At 43.2% G+C, this 18,279-nt stretch overlaps 1 protein-coding gene across 3 annotated transcripts in view; it reads left to right on the top strand.

The window, feature by feature from the left end:
• The first annotated feature begins 834 nt into the window (after positions 1-834).
• LOC143293029 (MAGUK p55 subfamily member 2-like) overlaps positions 835-18,279 on the top strand; it is a 45,687-nt gene continuing 28,242 nt past the window's right edge. For 2 of the 3 annotated variants that reach the window (XM_076603840.1, XM_076603838.1), the window contains exons 1-5: positions 1,783-1,829; positions 3,364-3,432; positions 4,017-4,135; positions 4,813-4,965; positions 17,103-17,255. In XM_076603840.1, coding sequence (XP_076459955.1) covers positions 3,396-3,432; positions 4,017-4,135; positions 4,813-4,965; positions 17,103-17,255 — 462 coding nt within the window. In that variant the 5' untranslated portion in view covers positions 1,783-1,829; positions 3,364-3,395. Of the gene's footprint in view, positions 1,093-1,782; positions 1,830-3,363; positions 3,433-4,016; positions 4,136-4,812; positions 4,966-17,102; positions 17,256-18,279 lie in introns of those variants that run through there. The other variant, XM_076603839.1, reaches the window with a different exon arrangement.

Below are 18,279 nucleotides of genomic sequence, written 5' to 3'. Positions count from 1 at the left end.
AGAGAGACAGACAGACAGATATAAGTACGGACACTAGAGAGACAGACACTGAGGTAAAAGACACTGAGTGACACTGAAAAACATGCAGATACACCGCCAAAGAGCAGAGAGACAGACAGACTGACTGGCATACTGAGACAAGAATCAGAGAGACTGGCAGACCTCACACACACACACACACACACACACACACACACACACTGCATAATTGCCGTGAATCCGTCACCGTGAGCACTGGTGTGGCAAATCACGTAAATCATGTTTGTGACCAGTACAGTTGTCACAGTTGAAAATCAACAACTGACAAAAAAAAAAAAAAAAAAAAAAAAAAAAAAAGTGGCTGAGGACTTTCTTTTGGAAAATAAGGCAATAAAAAGTTTTTTTTTAATTTGTTTGAATGTTTGTTCTTCTTTCTTCTTTTTTTTTTATTGTATTTTTGCCGGGAATGTTTTAAATTCTTTCCTTTTAAACTGGAGTTGAAAACCCTTATGCAGTCTACCACTGAGTGCATTGTGTTACACGAACTTCCGCCCCTGACTCACTGATATCCTGTTACATGATTTACGGAACCGGCTATGAAGTGGCAAACAACTTGAACGTCAGAGAATACGTGCTCATGGCCATGAGGATGGCTCTTCAGTTATATATTGTCCCAGTCGGTCACATCCGTTCTCAGACAATGAGCTGATATTCAATATCAATATCCAGTGGATCACTGGCGTCAATGATGATGACAAACACACGGAACATCCGCAATGCGCGCCGCACAGTGCACGTACGCACATGTAGTACGAACACATACACACAAAGACACTATGCCATTGGGCGCTCAGTCATCATTCAGTCGGTTTCCCGTGTGTCCTTCACTGAGTTCAGTCAGTGTCAGTGCGGGATAAATTTCTACCCTGCTTTTTGCTGATGATCATCACCGTCACGTCTCACATCAGTACACCCTGGCGGGATCGACTCAGTCAGAAGAATTATCGAGTCATAATCTTTTATCATGGTGGGGGTATATATGATGAGCATGACAGAACTGATCGACTGATACAGGAAAATGATCAGCCGGAGTCAAAACAGCGAAAGAGACGGGTACGTATATAATAGCCGGCGTTGCATGCCCGGTGCGCGCGCTACAGCGCGCACACACCGTGACACATGTGACACCGTGACACACGCACGCACACGCACGAGCACGACGACGCGCCAAGCACACAACTTCCACACACACACACACACACACACACATGACACACACACATGACACACACACACACACACACACATGACACACACACATGACACACACATGACACACACACACACACATGACACACACACACATGACACACACACACACACACACACAACTTTCACACACACACACACACACACACACCGGCACACACACACACCGTAAACTAAACAAGTGAATAAACAAACGAATAACATAAAATAAATAAAAGAAATTATATCAAAGTAAGCAGACAGATAAAAACAAATAAAATGCAGCGAAAAAGAGTGACAATGATAACAATACTAAATAAATATATAAACAAATGAAGCAAATAAACGAAGACAGTGTGGAAGCGGTGGTGCCGCGTAAATGGGATTTATTTCCGTGCAGTTTTGACTGGTATGCCGCTGAATCAGCGATGAAAGCATTAAACTTGAGGTCAAAATTAACGGGGCATGCAAACTATATCGGGGTTTGCGGGAGAAAATGTCATTGAGCATAACGCAACCAATGAACGCTCAGTTCACGAAAAAGTTGTGTCACGTGACACAGGTAACATGGTTTTTACCAAGCTCAAGTGACGGAGATACAGGTGAGCATTCAGGCACTGTTTCCCTGATATCCAATCAAATCGGATGACTCGAATGACGGAATATTATCTGTGATGAAAGTCAAATAGTTTGCATCCTCTTTCCGAGGCCATTTGGGTCAAAATACGCGCACGGTAACTTCTGTCACGAAACCATGTCATCGGTTCCCTAAAATGGCGGCCGGAGCTCTTTCGCACTTGTTCGCAAAGCTGTCCAGATCAGAACATTTTTTAACTGCGACGGTTTGTTGCGCTGTCGCATTGTCCGAATGGTCGACTTATATGTATTCAAGTTAAGGCTTAGTTGTTATTTTGCTGCCTACATTGGTGCATGGTGAGGAGAATATTACTTTGGTCAGCTGAGTTTCGATTGCGGTCGTCTGCACACCGCGAACCGGACGATTCGATACATACAGGTGTCAACCCGGAAATGATATCTCACTTTACGATTATCAGCATGCGAGAGTCGGATGCCTAACATGTTTTGCCGTTCTGTCTCCTGCCATGAATAGATGGTGTCGATAAATTGATTATAAGGTTGAATATTGTTTATCTGTACTAGTGGGAGACAAAAATATGTTTATGTATATACATAATCATATATATCATGTCATTTCTAGCAATGACTGAATGAGAACAGAATGTAAAAAAGCAACAACATTGCAATGATTTGTTTAGTTCATATGACATTTTTAACTGTTCTATGCCAGATAAGCCCAACTGTATGACTATGAGATTTAAGAACCACGTTGTAGATACAGAAAAAAACAAAACAAACAAAAAAACCCACATGGTTTTAGTTTTGTTAATAAGTTTTGACAGCTTCATATTCAGTTCCAAAGGATCATCACACCATGCAGACTGGTCCATATAGACAACACCACACACCACATCTGCTTTATTCAAAAGAAGGAAAAATAACAACAAAAAACACCGAGTGGTAGGACTATAGTATAAGCCTTTATGATGGACTGGGCCTTGAGAGCCTATATATATGCCATAGGTATAGATATCTAAAATATTAGACTTAAAGTTAAATGAAATAGGATTTATGAATTACACAACATAAGCATAGAAATAAGTAAAAATGTATTGCAGTGTGTATTAAAATTAAATATATATGTATAGAAGGCAAATTACTGAATGAGAATAAGACTGAATAAGTGTTAAGAAATAAACTTAAGGAAATGATTATACAAACACACTACATCCCCACAAATACCTAATGATAAATGAATGACTTAGTTAAATTTCATTGAAAGGCTTCGGTTGTTGCTGCTGCTTGTCCATGGATGTGCCAGAATATTAGGGATTTATTCATAATTACATATAACACAATCTCTCTCTCTCTCTCTCTCTCTCTCACACACACATGCACAACACACACACACACACAGTGACACACATATACACACACAAGTTCACATTGTCTTACATGATATTACTTAAACAAGTGCACACTTTGGCTGAAATATTATTTTTAATGTTTACAGGTATAGTTCTGAGACTCACTCTGTGTGTGTGTGTGTGTTTCCAGATTTTGCTTGACATTTCACAGAAAACCACAAGATGCCTACAGCAACTACAGAAGCCTTAAGTGCGAAAGGTAACATTTTTCTGTTTATACATATAGTGCATTAATTCAGTGAGGTAGATATATCATGTGTTGTAACGTATATATATATATATATATATATATATAATATATATATATGTGTGTGTGTGTGTGTGTGTGTGTGTGTTCTTTTATCCAATACACTACATAAGTTTACTGCATAATACATCACACACAGAGACACACACATGCACGCACACTACGCATACTCGTGTATGTGTGTATGTATGTATCATTAATTATATGTATGTATACATGCCACATGATCATTGTTGTGTGTACTGTATTATATATAATTGTCACTGTCTGATGATTGCTGTATTATGTATTGATCTCTCTCTCTCTCTCTCTCTCTCTCTCTCAAAATATATATTAGATGGATTGTCGTTGTATTATGTATGGTGTTGGGTTTTTTTGCCATCTGTGTTAATGTGTATCAGGTTATTGTGTTGTTTTTTTTCCTTTAGTTTTAGTGTGTATCAGAATGTTGTGCTATGTGTTGTGAACAGGATGGTCAGTATATACTGTATTATGTACCAGACAATACTGACATTGTGCCATGTTTGTCGCACCAGATGGGGTGGAGTTCCTCCGTGACAATGTGGACGATTTGGAGGTGGCAGGAGCAGAAGATAGGGAACTGGATTTCCTGAGAAAGATTTTTGAAGATCCAGCATTGTTACAGCTTGTAGATGTAAGTAGATCTGTAATGTTCCTTTAAGTTTCTGATGTTCACTCCAGCCACAGACGAACACTATGAACAGTTCATCTGTGTGAATGTGAGAGGGTTAATTCTTAAAGCCCTGAATCACACATAAAATGGACTGCCATGATTCATTGATTGTCTACATGCATGTATGACTATGATTATGTTTTTAATTTGTACTATGTTGGGGTTTTTGTTTTTGTGTATTTGTTTTTTGGGGTTGTGTTTTTCACTGTCTACAGTTGTATATGTTTTGAACATATTTTATGCTTTTTTCCCTTTGAAAGTAACTCTGTGTGTGTGTGTGTGTGCATGTGTGTGTGCGTGTGTGTGTGTGATGATATTTATTGTAAAGTGCTTTGACGCCCCTCCTAGAGATGAAAGAGCTCGACAATCGTCCATTCATCATCTTCTTCTTCTCCTCCTCCTCCCTGTCGTCCTCCTCCTTCTTCTCCTTTTTCTTCTTCTCCTCCTCCTTCCTCCCCCTTCTTCTTCTGTTTCTTCTCTCTCCACTATAATCAAATTCTAGCCCAAATAGTTGGGACAGCAGTTGCCTTCTCTGCTGTTCTGATGGTCATGGTTAGACACGACTGACTATCATAATTGTTTTACGGGAGGCGTTTGAAGCCCACTATGTACAGATTCATTGTGGGTGTGATGTGCAGATTCATGAGAACTTGGAGGTGAAGCTCCCCAGGGCCCGTGACCACGAGGCGGTGGAGACCGCCAGAGATGTGCTGGATCTGTGCGGGGTGCAAGCCACCCGCAACCAGGCAGCTGCCGAACTCCGCAGCGTGATGGACACACCCCATTTCAAGGTATTCAAACAAACCAACAAAGAGACAGTCAGACAATTCAAGCAAACAGACAGTTAAACAAACAGACAGACAGACTATTCAAACAGACAGACAGACAAACAAACAATTTAAACAGATAAACAAGCAAACAGACAGATAATTCAAACAAACAGTTTAAACAAACATTTAATTACACATACTTAACCGTGACCCAACTAGTGCAGACTCCGGCAGGGGTCTGACATTCCTGTCCTGTGCAAACTACTATCCGCCTATGCGGAGAAAACGAAACTATGGCCGATAACCTCCTGGAAGTAGGTAACCTCCCCTTTGTCCCGCTGGCTAGCGCCCTCTTTTTCCGGCAGCCATCATGACTCCTGTTCCTGTGCTCTTCATACGGCTAAGTTTTTTTCCGTATTTTCTGCCTGTCTGTCGATTCTCTGGCGTTCTTGTTTGTTGTCAAATTATGTCTCCAACCAGGTCACATAATTATGTAGCTCAATTGGGGAATCGTGCTAAAATTAAGGCACGATCGCAATCGATTCGCTGACACTCTGGGCCCTCTACTCCTGGCCCTCTCAACAACGCCAACCCGCCGCCTTCTCCACTTCCTCCGCTCCCTCCGGTTGACTCCAGACCTCCGCCACCTCCTACACCTCCTCTGGTGACTTCTAGAGGTTTGTGGTCACACACTCAGGTCAGTGTTACCTTTAATGTCATTTTTATCGATCCGCGAACTCACTCGACGCGATCCGCGTTTTCTCGGCCCTGCCAGTCGGCAGTGTACGAGTCGATCTCCTTTATCTCTTTACCCATACCCACAGTTGCACCAATGGAATGGCCACAATCCCTTTGGGGAAAAAAAAAGAAAAAAAAAAGGGCAGCTTGTTTTGGATCCGCACGTTAGACTGGGCCCTATGTGCGATGCGTCCGTGGTGGCGGCCGTGACATCGGATCACGCGACTCCCCACGCGGCATGCCTCGACCGTCTCGGATCCAATGGCGACCGAGGCGCGTAGGGGTGCCCTCCCCTGGTGTAGGGAGGAAGGTGGACCACTAGGGGACACGCTTGCCCATACGCGTGCACCCCCCTCCTTGTCCGGATCACCCGATCCAAGGGAGGTAACCCCTGCTTCGGCACCCTTGCCGGTGACCGCCACAGTTATTTCCCTTGCACCGGCACTGCTCCTCGCCTTCAGTGCGAGTGCGTGCACGGTCCTACCAAGCTATGCGGTGATGACCCCATCTGCCACACTAGTAGGGGGCATTAAGTATAAATCCTGCACTTTGTGATAAAAACATAATAATTGACATACATGTACAATAAGTCCTAATGAACCCATTAAGCGAGGGATCCACTTTTCCAGTGGCTTGTGGCAAGCGTAAAAATTAATTAAAATTAATTACGAAGACCATTTATACCACTCACACGCGAATGGTACACCATAGTATTTAGCAAGGCGGGATGTGGCGTGACCCCGGCCTGACCCGCAGCTGTCAGCACCTTCCCTATTTCAGGGACTGGCGCTTAGCGCGCACTGCGCTGGTTTGGTTGTTCTCATCGCCCATGGCAGACCAGAAACTGAAGTACGGCAATCCTTAGCGACAAAAGTTAGATTTTTAAAACGAAAGTGTTATGCCTTTTTCTTTCTTTCTTTTAAAAAAAAAAAAAAATCATTTAAAAAAATCTGCTATTGAAGTGTGGTAATCAACAATAGGGTATTGCTATTGCGTTTAATTTTTAGATGAAAGTATTATATAACTGTAACTGTACAGTTTACAAAATGAGTGAATTAATAAATTAATAAATAGATAAATGAATAAATAACGAAAGAAAGAATGACACAGAGAGAAAGAGAGAGAGAGAAGAAAATTAAAAAGAGATTGTTTGGTTTGTACAAGACAAAATAAGCTAATTAATTTATGGACTTAATGGTAGCTATTGACAACCCTGTAGATTGCATATTCTGTAAGGAAGTATGGTTAAATTGATTTTTTCGTATGATTAGAGCATATAGCCCTGAAGAGGCCTTCACAGTCGACAGGGTTCTGAACAATGTGAAATTGAAACTTAAAGAAATGAGCTCGCCACAACTGTCTTGCTTTGTTCTCAGAGAGAGTTATGTCATGTCAATGCAGACAAGTATGTGGTTGCTGTGATCCGCCACAGTCCAAGTCGTGGTGGAAATCAACTGGAATCTTTGTGCGTTATGTCAAACAGCATCACAAGAAACTTTGACCTGCCCAACCAAGCGAGAATGTGCTGGTTACGCCTATGTTACTGAAACCTTTGCTGATTTTAAAAGATTAGGACATTGCCCAATTCTGTTGATCTGTCTTTGTTTGATGAAGGAGATAGATATGAAGCAACGTTTCTACATTTTTCTAAGTGGCAGAAGAGATGTAGAACAGAGGAAAGCAGGGACAACCTCTAAAAGGAGACTGGGAGCATATATATATATAAGAATTTCAAATCCAGTGCTAGTCCTGTGAAAACAAGAAACCTGTTTGGTATTCATGAGAATAAATTAATGCATTTTTTTTAAACAGTGATGAGGGTATACTGCAAGGAGCTGGACTTAGGACTTGATTACAGGATGAGAAACTGTGCAGAAGAGCTTCAGGATAGAAGTCTTTTAGTTAAATTTGCTTCAGGGGACATGGTAACAATAGATGTGTACCATACACATGCTCATTTAACTCTATGGACGTGCTGACAATCTGTCAAATGCAAACTCACGAGAGAAAAATAAAGACATGGACGATGATATGTCTCAGTTGTGTAGAATATACACGTATGGACTGGCACAATCAGGAATCGAGCAAACTGAAGTGCATTCATCACGTATCAAACATAAACTTCGCACAGCTCTTCCAGACCCCATTGCCACTTTACAAGGCAGAGAACTCTCCTAATGTTTGACAAAAACCTCGGTGACACCGTCAAGAAACACGCAGTTATGATTCAGAAGCCTCACATCTGGCAAAAACCGCTGAGCTGATTAGAAGTGATCTGTTGTAGCTAGATAGTTCATTCAATGGCAAATTCATCCACAGAATGTCAAGAAAATTGTATACATTTCACCTTAAAAGCGCCCATCAGCATGATGACCAGTGGGCCAGATTCCATTGAAGAATTAACCACTCCACACCAGATTCAAACTGTTGTCAGTATATCACAGATAATTGCATATAAATGCAAAAAATAATTAAAAGCAACATCACACAGACAACAGGACACAGACATCATTCCTAATCTACTGGCCTTAAGTTCATTGTCAGACAAGAAAGAAAGGGCTGGTTGAAATCCTTCATAGCCTTGACCTTGGAATCTCATACACGCATGTGTTGTCTATTTCAACAGATATTTCAAACAGTATATAGCAAAAATTTGAAACAGACGGTGTAGTTCTTCCGCCAAGAATGATGACAAACATTTACATAGTTGGAGCGGTCGACAAAATTGACCACATCTCAAGATTGACAACAGCGGGAGACACCTTCCATGGGATATTTGATGCAGAATAAGCATGAAGACGCAGATGCAATTATGCACTTCACACCCCTAGTTCAGCAATCGGTGTCAGCCAGAATGGAAATAATGCCCCCCCCCTGTCACCTACACAAAAGTGCATCCAGTTGCTCTGACCTCCAAAGATGTCTAAATACCACCATGTGACGTCAGTGCAAAACCAGCCGTCAGACTTGAAAGCAAGACGCGCAACACTGAAAGTGAATGGTTGGTGTACTGCAAAGGTGTCAGCGTAGTGAGCAAGGATGGAGGGGCGGATGAAGACATCAAGAACCGCATCAACAAAGCGAGGCATGCCTTCAACACCCTGCGGCCAATTTGGAACTCTTCATCTCTTTCCACTCACGCCAAACTGAGGATCTTCAACATCAACGTTAAGGAGTCCTCTCGTGTGGCTCTGAAACATGGCGAACAACCAAGACGAACACAAGCAAACGACTGGCCTTCATCAATAGATGCCTGCACCGTATTTCAAATGATCAGATGACCAGAGACAGTATCAAATGCCTGCCTCTGGAGAAGAACCAACCAGGTGCCCATTAGTGAGGAGATCAGGAAGAGGAAATGGGGCTGGATAGCAATACCCTTCGAAAGCCTCCAGACGACACCACAAGACAAGAGGCGAGCTGGCTGACCAAAGCAGACCTGGAAAAGAAGCTTGGAGGATGAGATGAAGGCACAGCCGGATGGACATAGACCCGGCTGAAGAGAGCAGCCAAAACCCGAGTCCGCTGGAGTACTGTTGCATCCCTATGGTCCAGAAGGAGTCAAGAGGCAAACATCAAATAAGTAAGTCACTGCAAAGGTGTCATTGAAGATGAACGTGAGATCGCCACTGGTACACTTTCCTGGTCAGACTTCCATGCTGCACGTCATGAGTATCTGGACAGACAGACTTGCAACATTGGCTATGCTATCAGAAAATGTGCACTGAATCGCAGTGACAAAACATGTAATGGACGTCGTGCAGCCTGCGGTGGAGCATCCAGGGCAGCATGGAGTCATTGGACCAACCTGTGTATGCCCTGGGCAAGAAAAAAAGTGAAATGTGAAATTACAGTCACCAGTGTGCGCAACGGTATATTCAAATTTCTCCTTATCCTCCCACATCAGACTGCTGTAAAGGACTGCAGGACAGAAGGCAGTCAGGCATCAGCGACAAGACCCACCACCCTTCCTTGGAAGCACTCTTTACCCTTATGAGAATGAGAAGGATTTTACTATTCTACAATCATTCTTCTCCACATTGAATCTAGTAAGTACGATATTGTCTGTCAGTGCTGAAAGAAAGGCAAAACAAGCGAATTGAGCGTATATGTTTGCAGTTTTTGGTGAATGCTTGATATGAATTAAAAACGTATCCAAGCAAAAATGTTTTAGACATGCGTGTGGTGCCTCTGGAAATTGGCAGAGCTGATCGACCTTGATTATACTTACATTCATAGATTTATGATTGATTTTCTTTAATTACAAGTATATAATAAATAATAATAATAATGGTACTTATATAGCGCTGAATCTTGTGCAGAGACAAATCTAAACGCTTTCGCACCAGTCATTCTCACGCACGCATAACTCTAAAACTGGACAAACTAAAGACAAGGAAGAGGCAGGGAAGGGAGGCTATTTTGGGAAGAGGTGGGTTTTAAGGCCAGACTTGAAAGAGCTGAGTGTGGAGACTTGACGAAACAAAAGAGGAAGTTCATTCCAATTGCAAGGTCCAGAGACAGAGAAAGAACGGCGGCCAACAGTCGAGAGTTTGAATCTGGGTATGCGTAAGTGGAGTGGATCCGAAGCTGATCGTAGTGAGCGAGATGGAGTGTAGAGGTGAAGGCAGCCACAGAGATAGGAAGGGGCTGATTTGTGAATACATTTGTAGCATAGAGTGCTGATCTTGTACTTTATTCGGTGTGAGACAGGGAGCCAGTGGAGATGTTGCAAAAGAGGAGTGATGTGCTCAGATCTTTTCTTTCTGAGGACGAGTCGGGCAGCAGAATTTTGTATGTGCTGAAGGGACTGAATGGATGAAGCAGGCAAACCAGACAATAGAGAGTTACAGTAGTCAAGGTGAGAGAGAATGAGAGAAACGACAAGTCTAGATGTTGCGTCAATGGACAGATATTTCCGGATGGAACTGATGCGCCGCAGTTGACAGTAGCAGGATTGACATGTCTGATTGATAAATGTTTGCATGGACAGTGTGTTGTCAAGGACAACGCCGAGGTTCCTGACTGAACTGGACAGAGGGATGGATGTACTGCCAAGTTTGATTGTATTAGTTGTAATGGAAGAGAGTTTTTGTTTAGTTCCTATGATCATTGTTTCAGTTTTGTCCACGTTCAGTTGTAACTTATTTAGAGTCATCCAATTTTGAATATCCAGGAAGCAGTTAGATGTTTCTTGCAAGAGCGACAACAGTTTTTCAGGTGTATCACTCTTCTGGAGTTGAGTGTCATCAGCATAAGAATGATGACTGACATTATGGCGGTTGATAATTTCAGCGAGAGGAGCAGTGTACAGTGTGAAGAGCACTGGGCCTAAAACAGATCCCTGTGGGACTCCATGTTCAATTTTAACGGGTTCAGACTGGAAATTATCAACAATGACAGACTGGAATCGATCAGTGAGATAAGATTTGAACCAGTTTAAAACAGTGCCGTTGATACCAAATGTAAAATGAAGACGGGAAAGAAGGATTGAATGGTCTATCGTGTCAAAGGCGGCTGACAAGTCGAGAAGAGTGAGAAGGGAGATCTGTCCTGAGTCGGACGCTAGCAGTAGGTTATTCAGGATGTGGAGGAGAGTGGTTTCGGTGCTGTGGTCAGCATGATAGGCAGACTGAAATGGGTGGATGAGATTGTTGAAACAAAGGTGATTCTTGAGCTGTTGTATCAGTATCATCAATGTCATATCTTAAGAGACTGAAGTACTTTGCAAAATATCAACTCATGGCAGAAGAAATTCAAAAAGAGGCTTAGTTGCTATCATAAACGGCACCCAAAGATCTAGACACATCTTTTTTCCCCTCCCCCTTCTTTTTTTTTTTTTTTTTTTATTTTTATTTTGTTTGTTGTTGTTGTTTTTTGGGTTTAAAAAAAAAAAATTTGTTTAGGGTACAAGTAGCCCAGAGAAAGATGAAAAATATGCACATGTTCTTTAAAATGTATGAGCAACATAACAGTGCACATTCAGATTAAACAACGACCAGTTAGCATCACTGACCCTGTGACCTATTTTCTATTTTTATTTTATCTTTATTATTTTTGTCACGAAACACTCCTGAAGACATTCACATAACATAGCAAGTACATAATAGCATAATTAACATTCGGAGGCCACATTCTGGACATTTTCACGTGTGAAATTGGGTAAGAAAACAAAATAACCGAGAAAATAAGTGTCATTTGTTTTGAACTCAGTGACCTACTTTAGACGCTGACCACACCCGCTTCCGGTGCAGTGATAAGGTGGATCCCTTGCTTGAATGAACCACAAATGAATAAGGAATAAGAAAAACCAAACAGAATGTTTTTATCATGAAGTGCAGCTTTCACCTGTTTTTCGGACTTAATGCCCCCCACTACACTGCTGAGTGCTGCTGTTTCCCATCCACTAATGGTGTCTCTGCAAGCTACTCAACCAAACAATCAGCAACTCATCGCTAACTTGCTGCAGCAATTATGCACCACTATGCCTTCCGGTGCCGCACCTTGCGTCTGCACAGCCCCTCGCCCACAGAGCAGGTACGTGCACGCCCCATTGGAACTTCGGAAGTGTTGGATTCTTCTGCCCCATTGCCTAACTCTGGGTAATGTTCAACTTTAGAATACTAAACTCAGGGGGGCTGTGGTAATGTTCAACTTTAGAATACTAAACTCAGGGGGGCTGTTTACCCAGACTGATATTGGCACTTCCACGTTGGAGTACCTCTTATTTCATATCATATCATGTCATATCAATATCAAGGCGTGCAGGCCTGACAAGGCCTTTTACCCGCTTGAAGTGGGGAAGAAAAAGAGAGTCCCCACGTATGTCTGATGCATTTCTCAACATTGAGTGCGCAGTGCTTGAAAAATCAATAAATATGTAAATGAGTTTTGTATTTAAAGTTTTTAAAATAAATATCAAGATAATTTTTAAATGTATTAATAACTCGATCCTGCCTCTCGGCAGTGCTCGGGCCGATCTTGTCTATCACTTTATCCGTCAACACACAACTGACAACTGAACGTCGGTCCTCTCGCAGGAGCTTTTCGCGAGATTGGACCGCCGTTCAGCAACAGGGGGATGCACATCCCACGGCAAGCCGACGGACTTGTCACCCCCTCGTCCACGACGCCCATAACACTGGATTACGGCGCCGTCATGCCACATGCCCCGACCGTCTCGCGTCCGATGGCGACCGATTCGGGTTGGGAGGCCCACGGCACTAAGGGACATTATAATTATTCCCCTTGCGGTCGTTTTCACCTGTGTCGGTTACGGTGGCATCGAACCACGGACTCTCACACACAACATGACACTCCTCCCTGTTCAGCGAGGACACGTCGCACCAGGGGGATATGTGCCCAAAAGACACCTTCCTTTTCGACGATTTTCGGCGCCAAGGGAGGCAACTCCACATTTGTAACCTAGGCGCTGGAAGCTGTGGTTAGTTTCGCCGACACAGCGCATCACTCCTGCCCCCCGTGCTGTCCACCAACGATGTTTTCTTTCGGTTTCTCATTGGGTCCTCATGCCCAGTCAGGGACTTTACACATCTTTGCATAGCAACTGCACTTTTCTTGCTGTTTTTCTGAGGCTGTTGGCCACAGGAAATACATCACAATATTTCCCCTTCTATCCATTTGATTTATTATCACAAGCAACAATCACGAAATATATATATATATAAATATTTAAAAAAAATCTATATACATGTATATATATATATGCATATATATATATACATATATATATATATACACACACACACACACATATACATATATATGAGATATATTGCTACATTCATACACATTTCTGCTTTCACTTATAGATATGTACTTATCCCCCGGTATACACATGTGTATGTGCTTATTGGATAGGTTCAGACGACTTTCATATTAACATGTACAATTATATTTCTATTTCTGTTCATTGACATTTATTCATTGAGATTCCCTACATAGCAATGTAGGCACACTTGCATTTGCGGCCTTCTGTTCACATTGCCCAGAACTCTCTGCCTCTACGTACTGGCACTTTATTCATATGCGTATGTACATCTCATATGTAGGTGCATGGACAGATTCCTTTCCATTGATGATTATGCACACTTACCCATTTACTTGGGTATATCTGTGCACGCTACACGTATGCTTATACAGCCACTTATTTCTTGTGTCTCGATCTCTTGTCATTGGCATACTTCTGACATCATCACTTGAGCTGATGGAAGTTTTTATTCCCTTGGCACATATATGTATTCATTTTCATAAATTCATCCCTACCTTGCTTTTGGAGGACGACTGCACTCACAAAAAAAATAAATAAATAAATAACATAAATAAAAAAAAAAAAAAAAAATAGCCTCATTCACGCCTGAATGTATGCTCCTTCACATTTCAGTAGTGGCTGGTCCTTAGGGATCCACACACACCCCCTTCACACCCACAGGGCTAAGAATGCCCTCTCTTGGTGCAAGGACGGACAAGGCAACCCAACTCATTTGCCTGCAACAATCACCCATAAGGCTGGAGATGCACAAGGAGGGATGAGGCAGTCCAACTTAGAGGTGCCACTCTGGACACACATGCCCTTCATTCCTTCCAAGTTTGTAAGGCATCCCTTCTTTCTCCCCTTGCCTACAACAACCCTTGGTTTGCACCACTGTGATTGTGACAGAGCCCCACACAGGCCCTACATCCTAGCCAGCCTTCCCATGAAGAGGTGTCTATCTTGCCTTCCAAGTTATAGTGGACCCAAAAACTGCCCACTGGGCAGGAGACAATCACCCTCAGCCCATCTCTTCCACTCCTCTCTAGTAGCAGAAGGCCTGGGTCATAATTGTTTTCCTCTACATTTGGGAGAAAGGCATATTGACGAGGACGGATGCGTCCCACAAAGCACAACGAACCGTCCATTAGCCACAGGGGTGTACCTTTCTGCCCACTCATACCAGCACAGGCAGATGCCGCATTCAAGCACATCAGTTCACCCCATCACCTTGCTTGAACACAAGTCCAGCATCAACAGTCTCAAACAATTGGCGTTTGAAAGCACTTTCTGCACTTAGTCTTCCCTGCCCGATCCTTTCGGCCTCTACACACAACCACTGCTGTGGTTACAGATGCGCATTCCTCCTCAAGCACTGTCTTTCCAATGAGACACTTCCAGGGGTTTCTAGCCTAGGCAGGCTATCCCATCATGGAGCCCCAGCCTTCGGTCAAGGGCCTGTCAGAGGATGACTTTGTTGTCACTTCAGAAGCAAGCACCATGTCTTTCTGACACACGGTTGCACCACAAGACCCCGTCAACTCTTTCCGGCTTCCTTACATTGCAACATAACCTGCATGGTGAACACCTTCGTCCCTGAAGCACACAGCAGCTGTTTCCTGATTTACCCATGCTGATTGGTGTCCTCCTAGGAGCAGTATATGATAATCAGTCGTGTACGACAGTCTCCATCTGAACAGCAGAGGAGGCATCTGCTGTCCAGTCTATTCGGGCTGGAATTCGATTATACAATTTATAGTAGAGAGTGTTTTGCCCAAGTTGCATCCCCGGTCCCTCAATCAAGAGGGCCTTAGGACTCATCATTGGGACGGTTCCCAAAGGCTACTTAGGCCTAAGGCTACAGCACTAAGTCCCAGTGCAATTTGACTTCTAGTCTGAGAGACATAGTCATTCGTGAAAGACTAAGCTGCAAATGATTTCCCTTTGCAATTAAGAAACCACTGATAATACAGCTTTCACCTTGCAGTTGGCCATACTAAAAACGTATGTCAGATCAGTGCTTTGATGTCAATAGCCAGTACAACACATCTTGAGCCACTTACCTCCCTGCCCCGCCCCGCTCCATCCCAGACTCAGTGCGCACCACACACAGCCAGAGGCCTGTCATGGATCCGGTCCCCTTTCTCACTAAAGAACCTTCAGCAAAAAAATTTTCCCCATGGAAACCCTCTTCCATTTGGGAATTCCACCACAGAATGAGACTCAGTGACCTGTGGGCACATGAAATGCACTTCCACAGCCTGATCCAACCCAGCCATTGACTGCCGACAACTTTCTGCAGGTTACTCCAACATGCCACACTCAGGTAGAGAAGCCACCAAGCCTTCCGTATGCCCCTTCGTGATGGTACCTACCTGGGCGATTACACAACCCTGTCCCAGAGACACCAGGGACATCAAGTCTTTTGTTGCCAAATGTCTGCCATTCTATGCATAGGCAACATACCAGTGCTGTCATTTTTTGACAACGTCAAAAAAAGGGGGGGGGGGGGTAGTGCCCATCGCCTGTCTGCTCGCATGGAGGAGCTCTACAGATCTGGTGGTCATGCCTGAGGCAGGCCCAACACGGTGACCTACCTCTGTCTCGTGCCACAGTTTCCTTCAAACACAAAAATCACTTCCACTCTCGGCCCACATCCGTTGTGGAATCATCAGATCAAACCACATGCGCACCTCCTTGCATTGACGCTCATCCGCTCAGCTGTGGTCCACAGACCTCCCCCACAATACAGCTGTGGACCTCTGTCTTCTTTACCCGCACCAATGTCCTTAGGCGACACAGTACACTCTACTTTCATCAAATTTTACTTGAGGGACACCTGTCGCTTTAGGGATGATGGCTCATCGACTTCTACCAGAAAGACGTCGCACGCCTGCGGGTTGATGGCGCAAGAGCCATCGCTTCTGTGGTAGTTGCACAACAGACCATCACAGCACACAGACAGTAGAACAGGCGAGCCCTCCACCTTGTCGCGCTATTCTGCACAAGTTGGGTCACGGTTAAGTATGTGTAATTAAAAGGAAATTTTCTATCTAAAATTACGTTTAAATAACATACTTACCGTGACCCAAATTTAAGACCCTCCCGTCCTCCCCGCTTCCTGTTCTCCCTGCTTGCTGCGCTGGTGATGGCATATTGCCGTCAAAAGAGGGCGCTAGCCAGCGGGACAAAGGGGAGGTTATCTACTTCCGGGAGGTTATCGGCCGTAGTTTCGTCTGCTCCGCATAGGCGGATAGTAGTTTGCACAGGACAGGAATGTCAGACCCCTGCCGGAGTCTGCACTAGTTGGGTCACGGTAAGTATGTTATTTAAACGTAATTTTAGATAGAAAATTTCCTATTAGACAGACTATTCAAACAAACATACAGACAGACAGACAATTCAAACAAACAGAGAGTCAGACAGACGATTCAAACAAACAGAGAGACAGACAGACAAATCAAACAAACCAACAAAGAAAAAGAGAGACAATTCAGATAAACAGTGAGACAGACAGGTGATTCAAACAGAGACAGAACAATTCAAACAAACAGTGACAGACAGTTCAAACAATTCAAACAAACAGACAGTTCAAACAAACAAAAGACAGGCACACAGATAATCATTACGCGTGTCGTGGTGGTGACAGGCTCTCCTAATGGCACATGACGACGTGTGCAACAAACGTTACGAGGAGCAGTTTGAGACGATGATGCTGTCGGAACCTCCACCCCCTGTTTACAATATGGCTGCCGAGCAAGTTCGCTTTGTCAACGTCCACAAGATGCCCAGTGAACCTCTGGTGAGACCATCTCTATGACTGTTTAAAAAAAAATCTAATTTTCATTCAGTTTAATCAAGTCATTCTACTTCAGGTATGAGTTTACTCGTACCATGATTACATCGCTTGTGGACCATTTACAAGATTTTTCATACCAACACACTATTCTTCTTCTTTTTCATTTGTGGGCTGCAACTCCCACGCTCACTCATATGTACATGAGTGCGCTTTTATGTGTATGACCGTTTTTACCCCGCCATGTAGGCAGCCATACTCCATTTTGGGGGTTTTCTGACATGGATTTCAGGATCTTTAATGTGCATATTTGATCTTCTGCTTGCGTATACAAACGAAGGGTGTTCAGGCAACAGCAGGTCTGCACATATGTTGACCTGGGAGATTGGAAAAAATCTCCACCTTTTACCCACCAGGTGCCGTTAACAAGATTAGAACCCAGGACCCTCAGATTGAAAGTCCAACACTTAAACCACTCAGCTATTGCTCTGGTCACACTATTCTAATTTCGTTTATGAGTACTTGGTACAGTTGGCATTCGAAACTGAACCGTTTACGGATTCTGGAGGCATGAAAATGGAGAATTGTTGATTAAATGGGTCGGACAAAGCTTTGTGAACCACTTTGTTTTTGTTTTTGCAGTAGTCTCATGTAGTGCTAGTCCAGGGGAGTTGTAACAGGAATGTAGCGGTGGGGTAGAATGAATTATACATTTATACACCACCACAAATAAGAGCCAAAAATAAAGATAAAAATTTTTAAAGAAGAAAAAGAAAGAATAAAGGAAAAAGAGAAGATAACAATATTTGTATTTGTATTTCTTTTTATCACAACAGATTTCTCTGTGTGAAATTCCAGCTGCTCTCCCCAGGGAGAGCCTGTCACTACACTACAGTGCAACCCTATTTAAAAATATTTTTTCCTGCATGCAGTTTTATTTGTTTTTCCTATCGAAGTGGATTTTTCTACTGAATTTTGCCAAGAGCAACCGTTTTGTTGCCGTGGGTTCTTTTACATGCGCTAAGTGCAT

The sequence above is a fragment of the Babylonia areolata genome, chromosome 18 (assembly GCF_041734735.1).
Source record: "Babylonia areolata isolate BAREFJ2019XMU chromosome 18, ASM4173473v1, whole genome shotgun sequence".
In the NCBI taxonomy this organism is placed as follows: domain Eukaryota; kingdom Metazoa; phylum Mollusca; class Gastropoda; order Neogastropoda; family Buccinidae; genus Babylonia; species Babylonia areolata.
The sequence above is the reverse complement of the archived record's forward strand: the minus strand, read 5'-3'. Positions and strand labels throughout refer to the sequence as shown.